We start from the raw sequence: 20,533 nt of genomic DNA, 5'->3' as shown, positions 1-20,533 counted from the left end.
GTGTGACCTATGTAAAACAAAAACAACAAAACTGTTAATGGTTTGTGGATTGAGCAGGGATAGTATCCTTATAATGTAAAGAAAGAGAAATTATTTTAAGTAGGGAAATAAAATGGTTAGGTTAGGAAAAATATGAAGAGTTCTTCTGAAAGACTGTGGATGTCTTGGCTTCTCAGTGCAAATTTGAGACTGTCTTAAAAGCCTCTGTCTGAAAAAAGTGAAAGGTCAGTCTTCCTTGATAGTAGAAACCAGTGAGTACACTATGTGATGGCTTAAAATGAAAAAGATTAACTCTGATTTCTGCAGAGATCAGGTGGAAGAAAAAGGCTACTTGTGTTTTAAGTATTTACTAAGCATGAATTTTTTAACCAAATGTTTATTGTTTGCTGTTCATCTACCATTTCACTAGTTTTGTTAGATGAACACTTATTTACTGTTCTTTTTCAAAAGCAAACAAGAAACACTAACTAACATACCAAATTACTTGAACAACTTGAATTATTGTTGTTGTTGGATTTTTCTTATAATTGCTCTAATTGTGTAAAGAGAAAATTAGCATGGAAAAAGGGTGTCTAGACTACAACAAAGGATCATTAAGGAAGTCTCCTTCCAAAGAGGGTTGGCAAGATTTCTACTGCTTTGCTGGTTCATTAAATTAACTTCAAATTTTTTGGTAAATGTTTCATATATCTGCTGTGAAATGATATACTAAATCCCATCTTCCTGAATAAATAAAACATTTCAGGGAAAGTTGTGGTCTGCCCTAGGATTGTTAGACATGGTTTTCTCTCTGCCTTTCTCTTGTGAATATGGAGAGTGAACCATTTCATAGTTTGCAGTAGTAACACAGTGAAGTTACCCAGTTATACCTACAATGCACTGAGGAAGTGCCACCTACAAGGCATTAGGCATGTATATATTAATGTATTAAATGTGTTTCCTCCCCACCCACTGAAGTGTACACAAAAGATTCTAAACACTCAACAACAACTGAGTATCTGATTGCATTCTTGGAGAACTCTGACAAACATTGCATCTTACGGGATAGGGATTATTTTTGATGCCACAGAATCATGGAATATCCCGAGTTGTAACGGACCCACATGTTTGATGTAATATCAGTAAACTTTTGTTTGTTTCTTAGTTTGTTTTCCAACCAGTGTTTCTATTTTGTTTGGCAGAAAATGAGCTGGCAACACCACCTTTAGATGGCATCATCCTTCCTGGAGTGACAAGGCAAAGCATTTTGGATCTGGCACTCGACTGGGTGAGTGTTTTGACAGTAATGGTTTCAATTATCATGTTGTAATTTCAGCAGAAGTAAACATTTCTAGTGCTCAGTATCTTAAAGTTCAACTGATTTGGTTAAATCAAACGATCATAAACCAGTCTGGCTTCCTAGAATCATACAAACGCCTGGGTTGGAAGAGACTTTAAAGACTCTCTCATTCCAAGCCCCCTGCCATGGGCAGGACACCTTCCACTGTCCCGGGTTGCTCAGAGCCCCATCCAACTTGGCCTTGGAAAGGACCTTCAAAGGCTGTCTATTCCAGCCTCCCTTCAATGAGTGGGGGCATCTTCAACTAGATCAAATTGCTCAGAGTTGTGTCCAGCCTGTCAGAAACTCTGCTTTCCAGGTCCCTCTGGATGGCACCTCTTCCCTTCAGCGTGTCAGCTGCACAACACAGCTTGGTGTTGCTGACAAAACTTACTGAGTGTAAGTTAGTTACTTAGTCCATTTAACCTAATTGGGAACTAAGGAACTATTTCAGGGATTCTCTGGAGCATCATCAGAATACCCACACCTGTCACACAGAACAATACCAAGCTTGTTAAAGTAGTTCCATGTAGTATTTAACATAAAAATTCTCATTAAATCCACTGGTACCAACAACATAGAGCAAGGGAACAAAGAATTACCGTGCATGACCATAGCTATATTTCAGTCTTCAGCTCATTATTTCTGCATTTAGTTCTCATGTTTCCAACCTTGTTTCTACTAACTAGCATGTAGCCTACCCAGCCAGTCTTGAAGTCATCTAGTCTGTTTCCCATTCCTGTTCTGTAGTGTAGCAATCTTAAGAACTTATTTGGACACTTGGGACTAGATGATATCTTGAAATGCAGCAAACTCTGCCTTACTGTATTCAAATGTTTTATTGCAGTCTGGGTAAGGATGCTACACTGCTAAAGGCTCATCAAGCCCAGTATCCTGTCTCCTAGATTTGGCTAGGATTGTGCTTAGAGTGGAATAACAGGGATATCATGTACATTAAATAAAAATTTCAAAGTCTGATGATAATTTTTTTCTTGAAACACATCCCTTCAATTGATTCCTATGCATTCTTCAACTCTTGTAGAAGGTAAAACACTTTCACTATTAAGACTGTCAAGTGCAAATAGCTTTACTCATAACTGCAGGACAGTTAATTTTTGTATGTGACAGCTGTCTGCAGGCTACAGTGGAAAATTTCACTAGAGATTAAAAAAACCACATCACATAAATTGGCCTAGCAGGTGAAATTAATCAACAGAATGTAGCTTGCTTAGGAATTGAGAGTGGGATGCAAAGGCTGTCTTGACACAATTGAGTAATTTTTTGACAACCCCTAACAAGCTAGATACCATGAGTAGAGAGATCCAGTGTTCCATAACAATTCTTCTTTGTTATTCCCTAATGTAATATTGATATTCTGCACCAAAACAGAGGGAAGTGCCACTTAATCATCAGTATTGTATGGGGCAAAACACTGGCATCTTTGCAGGGCATTCTTTTGATGAAAATCTACCTTGTGTGATTCTGGGATGTTTGAAACAATTATCAAAGATCAGTGTCAAAACTTGGCTTATTGTCACTAGGCTAAAAGTTCTATTGAAAATGTTTCAGTGCAGAAAAAAAAATACTAATGTTTTAAAACTATTTATAGTTTTTATAGTTGCTTCTTCTTGTGCAGGGAGAATTCAAAGTGTCTGAGCGATACATCACCATGAGTGACCTGACAGCTGCCTTGGAAGAGAACAGAGTAAAGGAGATGTTTGGTGCTGGAACAGCTTGCGTTGTGTGTCCCATCTCTAAAATTTTATATAAGGGCAAGGTAAGGAAATGTCTATCTTTTTTTCCCCCTTTCCTTCTTTCTTCTGAATTTTATCACAGTTAATTGCAACTGGAGCCAAAACCAAGTGAGATAGAAAAGGTGCACTGCCTGGTAAGATGAACAGTGTCAGTATGTTGTTTCTCAAGTGAATTACTGGTTCTCAGAAGGGAACTTTCCCTCTTGTCTTCTTGGGATTTTCCTAATAGCTGAAAATATAAAATCTCAAGTTCTGGGTAAGTGAAAGAATAAAATAGTTCCCAGCCTGTTGCAATTGTAGAAAAAAACATTCTCCCGCATTCTTTTATTTGGTATTTTTTGCTAAGGTACCTGGGAAGGGTGAGGAGAGAAAAGACTTTCACAGGGAACCAAATTTCTGAGCTACTGCCGTCCTTCCTTCTCAAGTTCCTCTCTTCTTCACCCCTTATTGCAGAGATCTTCCATCTCTGATGGGAGAGCTCTTTCAAGACCGTGCACAGCTGCTTTCACCTATTATTCACCATATGGGAGATTTCTCCTGCACAGGTGGAATTCCCCAGGCATTCAGACTGTTAAGCTGACTTTATGCTATTTAGTCAGCACAAAGTTGGTTCCGAGGACTAGGGGTAGTGAAGCTGCTTAAAGGGTTGTGGTGTGTCCACTAAACATGGTAAGTACAATAAATGTCTGCTAGGTGATACTTCCAGAATGAATAAAATAGAATAAATGTATTGACATTACCTAATGCTTAGATAATACGAGACACTGAGGTGCTGAGTGATAAGTATTGTAAATATAAGTGTTATATTTCTACAGAATATACTTTGAAATGAAATACTGTATATAATGTTACTACTCTTGCATGCACAATATTCCCTTCATTTTGGGCGAATCTCTTGGAAGGCTTAGATTAGCCTTTATTGAATAACAGTGTAACAGTTTAACTCTTCAGTGGCTTAGAAATGCCCTCCAGTTTAAAAAAACCAACCAACCAGAAACCCCCAAACTAAGCGGCCTTTCCTACTTGCAAGGAGGGCCAGCCAGTATGGTAAATACTTACTAAAATTTTTGGCAATGATAAGGTATTCATATATATGTCAAGCTATTATTACATGTTATTCTCTTTCTCTCTCCCCTTCTCGCTCTCCTTTATTCTATGCCAGCACTTGCACATTCCAACTATGGAGAATGGGCCTGAGTTAACAACCCGTTTCCTGAATAAGCTAAGTGATATCCAGGTAAGGTATTTCCTCTTCTGTAACCAGATAAAATAATAAAAGGTGAATATTTTAAAGGAGTGGAAAATAATGTTTTTTGGTAGTGATGCTCTAGATGATATTATATCATAATATAGACCCTTTTGTCTAGTGTGATTATTATACGTCAATTTTCTTTCCTTCAGAAAGTATAAAAGGTTTGAAGTATAATTTTCTCTACTCACCTTGGAAGCTGGGTTAGAGTTGCAAGATATTACTGTTATCAGTGAAATCTAATACTGTTGTTAGAGGTTGCTTTTTAAGGGAAAGAGACAGGATTATGAAACATCTTAACCACAATCACAAATGACTATAGGTTAATCAATAAGGAGATGAGTGAGGCAATTAAACACTCACTGGGCACAGCCTGCTGATTACCATTTCTGTATCTCGTTATCTTTCCAATCACATGGTCACTTCTCATTCTTAAAACAGTTCCCTCCTCTATTATTTGCTAAATATAAAAGTCTGTTTGGAATCTGTGCTTTATCTCCATGTCTGGGCATAGGAACTAATACTGTTGCAGGTAAAGTCAATGAGCAGGAGGTGATGGCCCTTTTTATTTAAGTTGCCTGGGTTTTTTTCCTTATTTAGTGTAGTTTATGGTGTGGGGGATTTGGGGATAGAAGAAAGTCTTGGCAAGTTACAAAGCCCCTTTATTTAAGATCTGATAGCAGTTGCTTGGCAGTATCGCCAGGATTTCTTCAAATTGAGTCTGATGGTTTCTGTTCTATATTTTTGGCTCAAAGTGTTCTTAGATTTGCCACTAGAATTTTTGTGTTCGTGCCAGCAATCCTGTGATCTCTGTCTTTCTTCCTTGAGATAGTGAGCAGCATAAGACAGATGTATCCAGCCTTTTCCCTGGGGCATCCTTCCATGCCCTCCCTCATCACAGAATGTCAGTATGGGTCAGGCTGGAAGGCCCAGTAGTGGTCATCTGGTCCTAACTCCAGCAGGGTCATCCCAGAGCATAATGGCACAGGATTGTGTCCAGAGTTTTGGAATATCTCCAGTGAGGGAAGATTCCACACCTTCTCTAGAAAATCTGTTCCAGTGCTCGGTCACTTCACAATAAAGAAGTTCTTCCTCATGTTTAGGTGGAGCTTCCTGGACATCGGTTCCTGCCCATTGCCTCTTGCCTTATCATCCTGGTTTTCCACCACCAACCAAGGCTCAGGAGGAGGCGAAAAAAGTGTGGATTGTTACTCAGCATGGTCTTTCTTGGACCTTATCATTTTACTTGCCTGTTGATGTGGACCTTTTTACCTTTCAGCTGTGTAGGTAGTCTGTGTTCATTAGTTACATGCCAGGAGTAAATTTATTACTCCCGGAAAATGCTGGACTATTATGTATATTCTTAATTCTGGGTTCTCTTCCTTCTTGAAAAAAATCAGGAGAGTTAGAGCACATAATTATTGAAAGCATAATTTTAAAGAGATTGGTGGTTGCTTGCCCATTAAGAGTCCATCAGTGACTTGCTGGCTGTGTTTCTGCACCTTTCTGTCTGTGGAGAGATGGACTCATATCCAGAAGGACCCCATGATGTCACACAGAAAATAATGCTGCAACACAAAAAATGGAGTATATAATAATCTTAAAGTGTAAGAGGAGAATCTTTGACCAAGATCTTCTATATTCTCTACCAGGAGAAAAAAGTAACAGATCTCTTTGCATTATCACTGGATTATTGTCACATCATTTAGATAATCTGAGGCTGTACTTCCAAAGGATCTTCCAGTTTTGAAGAGTAAAAAGCAATAGAAATAGCAGTCAAACATAGCTTTGGTCTCTATGGTGTTCTGTTGTCTGAACTTGGGCAGTGTATCCATGTTGAACTTTGGGAATTCGTAAAAAAGTAAAAATTCTCAGCATCACCATGTCCTGTATGTGAACCTATGACCACAAGGTGCAGGCTCCATCTTTATGGTCATTATACCAGTTCCCTTGTGTACAGTACATGCTTCTTTATTATTTTCATATTCTCTTCATTATTTTGTTTCCAAGTCTGTTTTCATGCTGCCTGTTGTTCTTTTGCAAGTCTGCTGTGTTCAGTCTTCGGATATGAATAGCTGTTCAGTGGAACCAGAGGTGGAGTGACAAATTAAAACTCACAGGCAGAACTGATTCAATTTCTCATGCCAGTTGAGATAAGACAGTGGTGGCACTGCAATACACATTTCCCTTCCTGTCACTGAGTAGATATCATGATTACTAAAGGCTGATAAAGACTGCAAATTAAAGGACATACATCATATAAATTAGTGGTGTGCTTATGAATGAATTAGTACTCTCTTCCATAGCTGCTTGAGTTAGAAGATTTAGGGATGAGGTTCTTTTCTTTGGGAATATACTCACTAAAATACCACTCATGTTTTGTGGGTTTGCATCCGTACTTAGAGAATAAACAAGCTTTTGCTATGCCCTTTGAGACATAGATTAGGCTGCAACCTGGAAGTGATGGATAAAAAATAAGATATATTGCTTATGCTACATGTTATTAAATACATTTAAACACTTCAGGCAAGACAGCAGAGAAGAGACATTTAATCAAACACCCTTTCTTTCACTGGACAGTGGAGAGCAACCAGGAAAGGATTGTGTATGTGTAAATTTTTAAGAAGAATGACCTGGAGGTGGTGGACAGTGGAATACAGATCAGATTGACTAGCCTGAGATTACAAAGCCCTTAAATGAATTAAAAATGGAAGCTAAATCTGCTTTTTTTTTTTGCGGAAAGGAATAATTCATTGTGGTATTGTGTTTTTATTCCCCTTTCAATTCTGGGAGCAGGCGCAAACTAGTCAAATGGCAGCTCAGACTGGTTCTTGCAACAACTTCCTGTTCTTGTAACTGCAGAACAGGAGCAGCAGAATTAATAATGAAAAAGTAGATGTGATAGTTGTGAAGGTCGGTCAGAGGCTTTGCCGCTGGAGTAAAGAGTAAAAGACAAACCCACTAAATACCATTTCTTTGTGGATCTAGAAGTGTGTTTCTTCTGGCTTATCCTGATTTGGAGATGTTGTCTTTGCTTTAGTGACCTGTTACCTCTTTCCCTGCTGATGCAGAACCTGTATTGTAGAAACGTCCTTTTTTTTCCACTTGGAAGAAATTAGGTGGTTTTTAAGCCTACATAAAGCCTCTAAAATCAGTCTTCATTTTTTGTTTGAAAGTTCCCTGAATATAACACTATAAGGGAGAGGACTCCCACCTCCATCTGCTGCTGTCTCTCCACCTCTGAATTATTTGCCTACTTGAGCCCTGTGTATGTTTTGGAGTCTCTCTGGAGCATTGTTTACAGGTCTGGTGGCAAAGCATTAGAACGTGGAACCAGTCTAGCAGTCAAAAGTGCTGCCTTGGAGCTGTATCCTCCCCTGGAAGGAGATATGGCTGCATGCCATAGGTTGTCTTCATTTCTGCTTGGTGATCCCATTCGTTCATGTATGGAAAGACAACTTGTTTTATTTTGTTTTACAATTCTCCCTAATTGTACTCTGTGGTATTTGTGATGGTTTTACTTCACATTCAATCAGAATGTTGTAATAAAAAGCCACCTTGACAATAAAAAGAAATAAAATGAAATACGTTTATTTATTGGAGCGTGAGCAGAGGCATACTTACGAGTGAATTAGTGAGGAGGCCTCAGGGAGTAACTGCATTAAACTGATGGAAGTGAAGCAGAACTGTTCTGTGTCATCTCTAATGAGTATCAGCATTGCCCTTTCCTAAACCAGCTGTTGTAATATGGATAAAGCAAGCTATCTTTAGTCTGTGCCCAAATCAAAGACAAGTAAAGGCATAAGAAATAATGTAAACTACAATCAGAGCAGTGGATATGAACATTTCTGAGGATAGACCTAAGAAGTTATCATAAAATGTACACTGATTCTTCTTTTATTTTTAAACTTCATTTTTTTGCTTTGTTTCAGTATGGAAGAGAAGACAGCGATTGGGCAGTGCTGGTGTCATGAAGGTGGCAGAGTTCAGACCCTCCAGACAGACCTGACATCTGAATAATGACAACTTCTGTAGCTGCCAGTGCGTAGCATAGTCCCAGTATCCATTTGCTCCCCAGGATGATTGTTTCCACAATCCAGCAAATGTGAATGCAGTCATTTTGATTTCTACTGTAATCCTGTTGGTAGAAACCTGTTTTCTTGGTAGAGGTGCTAAATGTTAGCAATAGAACTTCCCTAATGTATTTCTTAGTGCCTCCTTATATACAGTCTGAAAACTTGTAAAATGCTCTTCAACTGCTCTTCAGTTTGGTTTGTTTGCTGCCACCATCAGCAGAACATGTGTCACATGAGGATGTTGCCTGTTAGCTGCCCGCAGGGTTCTGTTGACATTATTCTGCCTTTTGCTCTGTGCTTGGGAAACAAATAGGTTTAGCCATACACTCCATCCTTTCATGCTCTGCTTGTATGGGAGATTCCTGAGTTTGCGTAGCCTGGTAGATGCCCTCATACTCTGTCCAATAACTCTGGCCTTTAGCCCAAAATTCTCTGAGTCAGTCTAGCCTGCAAGATGGTCCCTGTCAGCCTATTGCCCTTCCCTCCATGAGGATTTTGTGTGGCTGCTTGGGCAGTGCGTACCTCTCTAATAGTTGAATACATCCTTCTAGACGTGATTTAAAGGCTGTGTCAGGCCCTGCTGAGATAAAAATTCCCCTTTAGCCTAGTAGAGCTGGGTTCTGCAGACACAATGTTGCATTCCAGGTGAGTGTCTAGAAAATGATATTAGACGACTTTGGCTGTGAAAATTGAACCATTCTTCACAGCAACCAAACCTTTGGGCTGAGGAATTTTTTTCATCATCCTCTCACATATTTTAGGTCAGAAAAATGTTTTTCTTATCCCTTTCACATACTCTATCCAGCCTCCATTGACAGTGTACTATAGAAGGGCCTTCCTGTTAAAGAACAAGCAGTGTTGTCAACAGAAAATGTCTAGGAGGAAAGAGATTTCATTCAAATCCTGATTTCATTCTGGTTAAGCAGATAATTCATACAATGCTATTTTTTCTCATATACAGTCTTGATGCTTTGGAGGCAACACAGAGCATGTAGCCCATAGTTAGGGAAGTAACTTCTGCAAATGAATGTTCACTAATGATCATTCTGTAATACTTACTAGCTTTCTCCTTCTGCACTCAGCTTTGTTGAACAGCTTTAAGATACCTCTTGCCAAAAAGGATAACCATAACCAATGTTCCAAAGTGCTACTTCAGATTAAAACTGGTGGAACTTTATTAACACTTTAATTATTAGAGTTCTGTAAGAAGTAAAAGTGAAATATTTCTTGTTCTAGTTTGCAGTAGAGATGCCCCAGTATTAAGGGAAGCATTTAACACTCTTAAGTTTTATCGCTCCCATGCTTATTAAGTCCTTTGTAGTTACTGACACTTGTTAACTTGTTACTGACACTTGTTAAAAGACAAAATATAATTTCTAATGGACCATCCATGCCTTATGCAGCTGTTAATGAGCAGCCTTATGGATTTCTGTTCATTTTTGGTCACATTTTGAAGACTCCTCCTTAGCCATCACTTTCTTCTGCTCCCTCAGATCATGATTTTTTCTATGTTTGACTGCAGCCCAGTCTGATTTTTTAATGAAGAACAGTTGAAGGTTCTCTCTGACAATATAACTATTGTTAAAAATTGATGGATAATTTTTTCTTTAGTCTGCAACTGCAAGCACAACTTACAGTAGTCATAGTGTTGTGACGATTTGAATCTGTATCACGTGTTGGTCTTTGTTCAGTATCTTACTATGTGTTATAAGCTGCTAGTAGTCTTTCATTTAATTAGATGGCTGGAAAAATTGACATGGGGAATATGTCAAGATGCAATATGGGGTAGAGAGTTTTATCCAACGAGACCAGTATGAAAAATTAAAGAGTGCCTTTAACTAGAGTGTGGCGTGGAGCTCTCTAAAGATTACGTAATGAGCAACCATTTGTGGCTTACTGGTACTGAACTGTCGAATCTTTCCCTTAAGTTCGTCTTTGGTTTAACACCAAATGGAAAAGTGAAAATACCTAACTTCAGATGCATGGCAAAGTGGTTGTGCAATACCTTAACATCTCAGCTCTGATAGAATTGATATATGATACCATATATCAAAAATCCCCATGAAGGCCTCAGTATACGAGCAGCAACCTGTTCACTAAGCAAAATGAATAAGGACCAGTTAGAATAATTATTTTACTGAAATGAAAACCTGAATGTTGTGTAAAACTTTTCTTAAATTGATTGCAAGTCATTTAACATGAAGAAAACAGGTTTCATTTGTTTTGTTTTGCATGGTTTCCTGCATTGACCAGAGAGACTACCTCTCTTTTTTTCTGCTGATGGAAACTTCCAAAAGAGGAGAATTAATAGTGGAATGACCCACAGAAATGAATGGTCTTTTCTTGCAGGGAAGAATGAAGATGTGGAGTGTGTGTATGATAACAGTTGTCTTTAACATCTTGATTAATTGCCTTACTCTGTCTATGTCAACTCAAAGCTGTGCTTGTTTCCAAGTGGAATCCAGGGGAATAGGTTTTAGATTTTAAACTTTGAAACCTAAATAAGAGAGCTGACAAATCAGTATAGTACAGTAAATTATTCTGATGTTGCATACTGTTCTAGTCTGAATTCTGGCGGTGCATTTTATCTCATTAGCCAAAGGAAAGAAATAACATATAAATAACAATCAGTATTTGATATTGCATCCTCCTTGTTTTCACTTGTAAAATTTAGGAGAGAACTGTGGTATTCCCTGAGCTAGTAACAGATTGGAAAAGAACATCTGCACGTCTTTTCTCCATGTGCCCTATTTGTTTAATTGCAACAGATTTACATAGAAAGAGTATGATACATGATGACTAGGCAATTATCCATTCTTCATCACTTAGTTATGTTTCTGGTAATTGACTATTTAAGACATGAGATAGTCTGACATTAGGAAAATCTGAAACTGTTCAAAAATTATCAACAAATTAATATTGTTGTGTGATATTTGCATAATTGGCTGCAGTTATTTAATTTTTAATTGGCTTGATCAAATGAGATTCAGCCTTTCTCATGCTTATGTTTTACAAACACTGTTACTTTAAAATTACAATAATGAAGTCTAGTTTTTGTATGTTTTTTCTTCTCCATTCTTTTGATTATTATTTTCAGTATTGAGCACATCCTTAATTTTCAGTTTGATTAGCATGTTTCATGACTAGGAAAAAAGTCCTTCAAATAACAGAATTTTCATGAAACTGGGATTTCATACAAGCTGTTCTGGTGCCAAGAATTATGGCTTCAGCAACTGGCATTGTTTAACCAGATTGCTAACTGCAGTGAGGGCAAATTCACTGAGAATTGACATGGACAGATGCAGGTGAGGATGCTAATAAATGTTCCTAGAGTAGATAATCTGTTCAGTCCGTAGCAGTGCAAAGCAGATATGGGGTTTAGAAGGGAAGACTGATAAGACAAAAGCAAGGTAGTGAGATCTCTCTGCCCAGCCATTGTTTACATCTGTTCAACAACCTCAAGCCTAAAAGCAGTTATCAGCCACTCCTTCTCTTTGTACATAACCTACTGTTGGGTTTTGCCTAATTCAAACTATGATAGATACCATAGATCCTTTCCTGAGTATTTATTTTTATTATTTATCCTCAAGTATGAAGAATGGTAATTTGGAAAAATGTGATACTTGACAGTAATTTAGAGTGCAAGTTACTTGAAATGTCTGTCTTCCAAGAGGTAGACAGAAACACAGCTGGGACTGATCTTAGAGCTGCTTAATTAGAGGAGGAACCCTCTTGAATTCAATGGCCTCTCCAAAACAATCTGCATAATCCTGGCAGATTTCTGAGTTTGAATTGTCTGTTCACTGTGCTTGCTATGGAATAGAATACAGAGATATACAAAGTTGGTGGCACAGCCTGACAGACTATGGTACGTTGCCTTTTTCTGCATGGGATCCACCCTACTGAGGGTAAATTTTAATGTTCTAATGGCAGGCTGATATCCTGAAAGGTGGCAGCTGTAAATGATGGCTGAGCATGCCCTGAGATATTTGTTGCCCTGTTCCTTGCTGTCTTTCTCTCCCTTTCACAGACTTGCACCCCTTTCCCCCCATTCTTCTATTCCTGTCTCATATCTAAAAGCGACTATTTAAACAAATTTGTATTCTTCTTGCTTTTAGCAGTAGTGACAATGAAAAAAAAAAAAAAAGGTTGTTTTTTCATATTCCAGGTGTTGAGAGATCAAAATTGCACTTTACCACCAGAACATGTAATCCCTGAGTAGACTACCACTGACTTTGTGGGACAAGTGACCTAAACTCTTTCTAAGTGAATAGTAGTAGTACTACCACTTATGCCACTTTTAACTCTAATCCAAACTTTTGCTTAAAAACTTATTTCATTACAGATCAAAGTAAGCTTTCCAGAAAATGCTTTTTAAGCAGCAAGAAATATTCCATGCTAAGTCCAGTATTTCAAGGATTACATTAGAGTAGACGAACTTGGTTATGCAGAGAAAAATGTTATTTAAATGAGAAATGCATTCAAGGTTTGCTGCATGAACCCAAAAATGTGTAACAAGTGTAGTTCAGAATATAAAAATTAGCATACAGTATGATCTTGACAAGGGAAATTCACGTCAAACTGGGCTATGCTGTTAAAAAAGTGGTGCTTGAAGGAATCATGACACCTCTCAATGTAAAGTCATTAGCATGGGACTATCTTAAAGGTGCACTTGGTCATGTAGCACTGAACTTGACCAAAAATTTGCTGAACTACAATGCTTACCAAATTGGAAGTTTGAAAGACCTGTATTTTACGGTATTTTGTCTCTATCCGCAAGATTTGGAAAAATAATTCATAGGTCCTAAATAATTTAAGCTCAAAAACTTCTTAATAAGTTATTTATATTTTTGCCATAAAAGCAAAAGAGAATACTGGCATTGCATTGGTGAAAAATACTGTTGTAGCAGTCCTCCTGTCCATGCCTTGCTTTTAGCATGATTCTTATTACTAGAAATTCCAGGATATTTTCTCAGAGTGCCATCTATAGTACACTTGACCAATATATCCCCAGCTCCATAATCAAAACTAACTCAGCCATTACTTGAGCTAGAACAGTCAGGACATTAGGACTTGGCAGAGGAGGAGCAATATCAAATTACAACAGTAAATAGATTTGAAATAAGATTAGTCAATAGATTTGGAATTGAGTTTTAGAATTAGTAGCTCAGATAAACAGAAGTCTCATTAGTCACACCTATCAATGTTAACCACACCCAAATATACTAAAAACATAATGGTAATTATATTCACCAGTAGTAACAGCATGGTTCTTTCTGAACATGAATTTATACTCTCTGTTTATCTCAAAACTTAATTCATTGTGTCTGATTTTTACCACAATCCTCCGTTTTCGTGCTGTGCTTTTTAAAAAAAAAATCTCTTAAGTTTCATGTTCATGGGAAGATCTTAAGGAAGATTTAAGACCTTGATTTAAAATTTTAAAGCCTTTAAAATACCTGCTCGTTAAGGTTAAGATAGAAACAGGGAATAAAACTTTGTGGAACTATTTGACTAGTGTTCCAAATGGTTTTCCAACACTTACCATTTTTGGTTTTTACCAAAGAGGTATGCAGCGAATAGTTGATAAAATACGCTTATTGCTTGTTTTTCTAAGCAAGAGTTGGGGAAGTTTCTGAGTTGTTTTTTTTTTTAAATTGTTTTTCATTTTTGAATTCTGATACAGTGTTGCTGAACTATTACACTATCATATTGCAGTAGCTTATAGGAAGAAAGCAAACATTCTTTATGTAATCACCTTCTTCCTGTATGCCAAATCCCCTGTTCACTATGATTTGGTCACCACTAGAATTGTGATCACTTCAGGTGAAATAACTGCACCCTACTTGTATTAAAACTAAGTGCTTAATGCTGGCAGCAAATGCCAGAGCAGTAAGTGAAAAGTCTGCTGTGTCCAGAATAGGCATGCTAGTAGGAGCAAGAGTGAAAATACCTTTCAGGTCAGTGAGGGCAGGAGGTCAGAAGCACATCATTACCATTCTTGTTCAGTGCAACGGAGTGGCTATCCAGGTACACCAGCAGGATCAGAGACTGATGCTGATATTTAAGAATGCTCTTAGTTGCTTAAATACCTACATCTGTTACTACTACAATCTGGGCCCCTGTATCTTAACTGAAACTGCAGCATACTTTTATGTGTTGCAAACCGGTGGAATATTTGGTCAAACAGGTAGTGCTCCATACCATCTAACAGGTCAGTGATGTATTCTCTACCCATAATTTGCATTAAGCTCAATGGTTGACTAGAACTGCAAGTATGAGACAAACACATCATTAACACTATTGCATAGTCACATAAGGATGTTCACAAAGAATGGATCTATTCCCTTTGTCTCCTGGGGAGATGGCTTGGACTCAACCTTGGCTTCTGAGTGACAAAATGTAAAAGGTTCTTTGCCATAATGGAGACAAGTAAGAGTTTTGTCTTAAGCTATTTACAAACAATTTCTGTTGGAAAGCCATAAGTCCCAGTCTGCTTGATCTTTGAGGCATTTAGAAAGGTGCAGTAGTAGTTACTGAAATTGCAGCAAATAAATGGTGGGAAATTAGCAACTCAGAGGGAGAAGTAAACACCTCTGCAGGGTCTCTGTTTTTTCAAATGTTGAAAATTAACTGGATATTTTACAAGAATCTGAAGCATATAAAAGCAGTAAAGGACAGATGTGTGAAAAAGTACTGGATAAACTAAAGTAAACTCTACCTCATTCTTCTCTAAAGGTTTTGTAGAAGCACAGTTAAGTGCTTCTAATGGCATTGTTACATACCGACCATCTGGCATGAAAGAAGCACTATATTAATATTTTCTATAAATCCTGTAAGAACTGTATTTTGCTGGCAGTAGAAACAGTCTATACTATTTGCAGTTTTCCTTATCAAATCTGTAATTATGCAATGTTTCTCTCTCCAATAAAATAAAAAATGAAATAAATTCTTGAAGGCTGGATTAAAAGAAAAAAAAAAAACAATCTCCTGAATGAAGTGTGGCGTGTAAGACCACCAAAGCAAACTTCAAGTGGCAGACATGCACCTACACTGCCAAGCCAGGAGGCTGAGCCAGTTATCTCACTTAAAGTAAAATTTTGGACAAATCAAGCAGCAAAAGTACCTACCTGCTAACGATGTAGTCATGAAACAGTTTATAATATGCCAGGACTGCATAGCAGTGATTGAATACAGCTCCCATTCTGAGGGTTTGGGAGTAATGAAGTCAAGGGAGAGAATGCCAAAAAACAGCTTTATACTTGGAGCACATACTTCACAGGGCATTTTTGAACAGTCATTACTCTGCAGTATGTCAACTAGTGGGAAGCCTTTTGAAGATGGAAAGTACTGAAAGTGAGTGTCATTAAAATCTTGACATTTGCTATGTCTGGTGGCTAGGTAGTACTGATCCATGCTGTGATAAAGTAAATATCAGGGTACATTTTCCACATGGTTTGGTCCTCAGTGACTTCAGAGATAGCTGGCATGGATACAGGACACTTTAAAAAAGCTGTAGATAGGTAAGTACTAAGAGTTATTAATTACTGCTAAGAGAATGAACCTAATGTGTCCTGTGTCTTTTTTCCTGTGTCTTGGCTTTTCCCCCTTTCATGCTAAGGGAACCTTTCTTAACTGTAACTCTAGCTTGACCTCCAGCTTTCAAAACTCAATCCCAAGTAGTAGGAAGTTGGGGAATGATCCTGCAACGTGATGAGTGGGCTTCAGAGACTGACCTGTGCCTTTTAGCAAAATTTTAAAACACTTTGGTTTTCCTCCCATTTGAAACATCTCAGTGGCTGGCAATAGCTCTGTCCTATAAAGCACTTGCAGTATCGTTACCAGCACTGTGTTGTTGAGGCTGAAGCGTACCAGTTCTGAGGACTTTGATCCATGATACAAACTCTTGTAAAATTGATTTGACAAAAAAACCCCAAATCCAGAGTTCTGAAATAATACAGTAAAAGGGCAAAGTAGAAAGCAAATAATCTGCACTGTGTTCATAAAAAGAGGCCATGAAAACAAATTTGGAGATTCCAGTATAGGCAGTTGGATAAAGTGCCAGTTTTAAGAGCGTATCAACAAAAGTGCTTTTTCTTCTCCCTTTAATTTTGCTCAGTGTTTTCATATTATGGCATCACAGTGGTGATTTTTAACAGCTGCTAAGGAATTACCCCATTGGCCAAGAAGAGCAAAATTTTCTGTAGTAGTACCTTTGTTGCTCTGGATGATTTTCCAATGACGAACTTGTAACAGAAGATACAAGAATGTTGATGGTGTGTCTACTACTCTCCAAAGGGAATGATTTTTAATGCCTGGTAAATAGAATGTTCATCATGTTTCACCTGCAAGTGATACTATATCGTATCTGTACAAATTAGGGATTTTAAATTCTAAGCATTCAAGGAAATTATTCTGAAATTATTTCACAATAACCTCTGTTTATTAACACTTCTCATTTTGCACATGACAATTCTTTCAGGAGATTCAACTTTGCTATATTCAAGCTCTTAGTGGTATTTAGACAGTTACCCTTAACTTTGATGGTGGTGTAAGTTAATCTTTTTTTTTACAGTGATGTAAGGAAAACTCATACACAAAGAAAGGATCCTAACCAAACTGAGTATTTGTGAGATAAGTAGATAATTACCTAAGCATAAAGGAGAAACAACAAAATATTTGAAATGGGTGAGCTCCAACCGCAGACTGTGAAGTGCACCCACACTTTAAATTTCAGCACTACATAAGTAATATAATATTTTGTCTTCTTATTGAGTTAACAGTTGCTTGTGTAAGTAAGGCACATGAGCATATTCACAGCCTGCAAGACAGCCTTTCAAAGATAAAGCTGATTAGGGCAATACTGATTTGCTGTGTGGGATATCTGAAGTGGCATTCTGTAAATGCTAAGGAGCAGACCAGCCATCCTCAGTACCCAGCAAGTATTCAGGAAACTTCCAAGGTCTGCCCAAAGGCAGATGTAGACAAAGCCCTGGTCTAGATGGGGCCTGTGCAGGTGAACCTGTGGCATGATCTGTAATTGTGTGCTTTGCAGGGTTGTTGCGTGAGGGAGTTCATGGCCACTGTGGGCAGCCATAACAGGACCAGGCTAGCCAGGGAGTCTGTGGCGTAATATATAGAGACAGGAACGATGGAGTTGCTGAGAAACAAAGAACTTTTAATGTAAAAATAACAAACATAGAAACTGCATGGTACAAGGGGCAACCTCCAAAGACCCCAAAACCTGGAAAGCACAGAGTTATATAGGTGGGGTGTAGGGCATAGGATCCAATCAATAACAAGGATAAAGAACAAAACCATATGTGTAGCTGGCAACTAGCCAACCATATCTCAAAACCAAGAATAACACCATATTTGTAAGAAACTGGTTAACATATTAGTTCCCATGAGACAACTCTCCTCTCTATTCTCTTGCCATGATGTAAAGGATGTCCTTCCTCATAGCTAGGTGTCTCCCAGGGTTTGAAGCTGAAGCTGTCTTCATCTGCATGTGAAGCCAGCTCCCTGTCCACCTCAATTTCCACAGGAGTTGATTTTATGTCTGTAATTTGTAGATGTGCAAATTAAATACATGCTGGGAGGCTGCTACTACCAGAAACATCATCCCCTGTAAAACAGCCAGGGCAGTTCTGACACTTATTTTGACAGGGATGAAATTCATCTACTCTACCACACCACAGCCTTAAAACAGACTGTGACTTAGCTGCATTTAAGCTGACATTTACATAGTTCACCACCAAGCAGAGCCAGTGCAAACACCAGTTTCATCAGAGACTACAAGTTGTGTTAGCTCAGAACCTAACTGGAGGTGATTTCTGTGCTCTGAGTGTATGAAGAGAATGGCTCCACTCCTTTTCAGCTGCACTATTCCTGACCTCCCTTCTGTGGCACTGCTGGCACTATACCAATTGTAGGGTGACCAGATCCGTGCTTGGCCACAAGAAGGCAGAAGCACAAGCCCAGATGCCGTACATAGGAAGAGCAGGGCTGCTGTCTTACATCAGGATGTGAGTGGCTCCCAGGTACTAGACACTTTTATTGTGGCTCTTAAACTTTAATGCACCAGACCTTGCTTAAATCATTGCTGAATTCAAGGTTAATTTTTTTTCCCTTTCTTTAGCTCATACAAACCTTGTGCCTGAGTGAAGTCTGTAGTATTTGCTTTACTGTGAAGTCCCAGATTGGATACGAGAGGACCTTCTGAAGATTTTGTGTTTTTGTCATGAGGGCATGTCTGAAAACTGACTACAGCAGACAGTGGAAAATACACCAATTTATTTAGGGAACATGCGTGCTTTAAAATTTGCAGAAAAATGTCACAGATCAGCCTACTGTCCTAGGATTTCTTACCTCTAGGGGCGGGGTTCTGACCATCCTACTGTTCTGGATCCCCCAGCTAAGAATCACACTGCTTTTAAATGCTTATAAACTTCATATCATTCCCATCCCCCACTGCAGAATCTATCCTTGTATCATACAAAGAACAGAAAATCTGAGAAATTTTTCAGATGATTTTACTCCTATCTTGAAAGTGCACTCCTACAAATACCAACCTGTAAGCATAACTCATAGCACAGGAACCCTTTGCTACCCCCTCCTTTTTCAGGTAGAATATTTTTATGGCTCTTGAGGAAAAAAATAGTAGAGGCTGATCTAAATTCAAGGTTAGAAACCCTCTCTATTCCCTTTTCCATGGAGGGTTCTCCTTTCGAAGGAGCAAGTCAGTCACTCAGCAGTTGGGGACAGATCCTTCCTGTCCTCAGTTTGTTGTAATCAAAATGTTTACTTTGCGGTCAGGTGGCAGCAATCGCCACACAGCTCCACTTGCTAAGTCATTATTTGGCTTGTGAAGCTGAGAGAACAGCTGGTTGTCCAAGACATGTTACATTTTCAAGAGAAATGACATTCCTTTTGCTCTATTTTGGTGTCTTCGTCATCAGTGCCTGTGTTAGGCTGGGAAGTGCTAATAGTTGCTGTCAGGTGAGTCATTAATCCAAAGCTCTTCAGGTTGCTTCATGGCTGTGCCAAGGACTTCTCAGACTGCTGTGTCTGTTAAGGTGGGAGGCAAAGAAATTTGGTTTTTTGCGTGTTTTCCTGAAGGACCAAAGGGATACAGTTTTGGGAATGTAGGCTTGGCTTGCATAACACACTGGAAGAATCCTGACTGAGGAACCTCTGCCTTTTGGTCCTATCACATTGCTGAAATATGGCTTCTTTTTAAAAAATAAGCAAGTTGAAGATGTAGTATTACCTAACTTGATTGCCTGTATTTTTGGTGTTATGGAAGGAATCCAGTGAGACCCCCAAATGCTGCATTTCTTCTGTTGTGCAGTATGACTTCCTAAAGAGGCACAGCACAATTTATATATTTATTTTTTACTTCAGGGAATCCAGACTGCAATCTGCCAGCCTGGGAAGAGGTTTATTTAACAATATGTGCATGAAAGCCCTGTAACTGAGACTGGTATTATGCATATGGGCCATAACCGATCAGCACATTTTTAGGTCAGATAGCTGCCAGGTTTTGAGAGGTAAATGATGCTGAGTTCCTACCTTGCAATTTCTTACATCTACCAGGGTGAATCTTGGAGCTTCATGGTACCTCTTAGCTCTTCAGCTCTCAGAGTCCCTTGGAAGGGTTCCCTTATGCTGGTATATCCAAGTGGTACAAAGGAAGAGTCTTTGTTCTACCATTTCCTTCACATTTCAACAGCAACAAAAAAAATTAACATCTGCATTATTTACCCATTTTTGCATACATGAAATATTGACAAGTTTTTTAGTACTAAAATAACCCAGAAGTTAAGAATTATGTCAATAAGGGAAAATTTCAGCCTGAAAAAAGGGAAATTCCCCCAATTTTACAGGATAAGATCAAAACCCAAACCTTATTTTCTGAACATGTGCATATCTCTGCCAAGTCTCACAAGCCTCTTTATTGCAACTTTTTCCTGGAAAGAGAAAGTAGCATGAACAAGGCTATATTGTCTGTTACTGCAATTTAAGCAGCATGAAGGAGAGCCAGTGTTTGATTCAGTGAAACTAATCAAAGTATATATGAAGTTAGGGCAAAATTCATCTGCTGTAAAGTTGTTTTATCTGCTTTTTTTTTTCT

At 38.4% G+C, this 20,533-nt stretch overlaps 1 protein-coding gene across 1 annotated transcript in view; it reads left to right on the top strand.

The window, feature by feature from the left end:
- Nucleotides 1-10,240, top strand: part of BCAT1 (branched chain amino acid transaminase 1) — a 56,401-nt gene extending 46,161 nt beyond the window's left edge. Inside the window, exons 8-11 of the mRNA XM_056482635.1 lie at nucleotides 1,182-1,267; nucleotides 2,955-3,095; nucleotides 4,235-4,309; nucleotides 8,254-10,240. Of these exons, the coding sequence (XP_056338610.1) occupies nucleotides 1,182-1,267; nucleotides 2,955-3,095; nucleotides 4,235-4,309; nucleotides 8,254-8,295 (344 nt within the window). The 3' untranslated portion in view covers nucleotides 8,296-10,240. The remainder of the gene's footprint in view (nucleotides 1-1,181; nucleotides 1,268-2,954; nucleotides 3,096-4,234; nucleotides 4,310-8,253) is intronic.
- Nucleotides 10,241-20,533: the final 10,293 nt, after the last annotated feature.

This window comes from Oenanthe melanoleuca, chromosome 1A (assembly GCF_029582105.1).
Source record: "Oenanthe melanoleuca isolate GR-GAL-2019-014 chromosome 1A, OMel1.0, whole genome shotgun sequence".
Classification (NCBI taxonomy): Eukaryota; Metazoa; Chordata; class Aves; order Passeriformes; family Muscicapidae; genus Oenanthe; species Oenanthe melanoleuca.
Note: the sequence above shows the minus strand (reverse complement) of the source record. Positions and strands in the feature narration are given on the sequence as shown.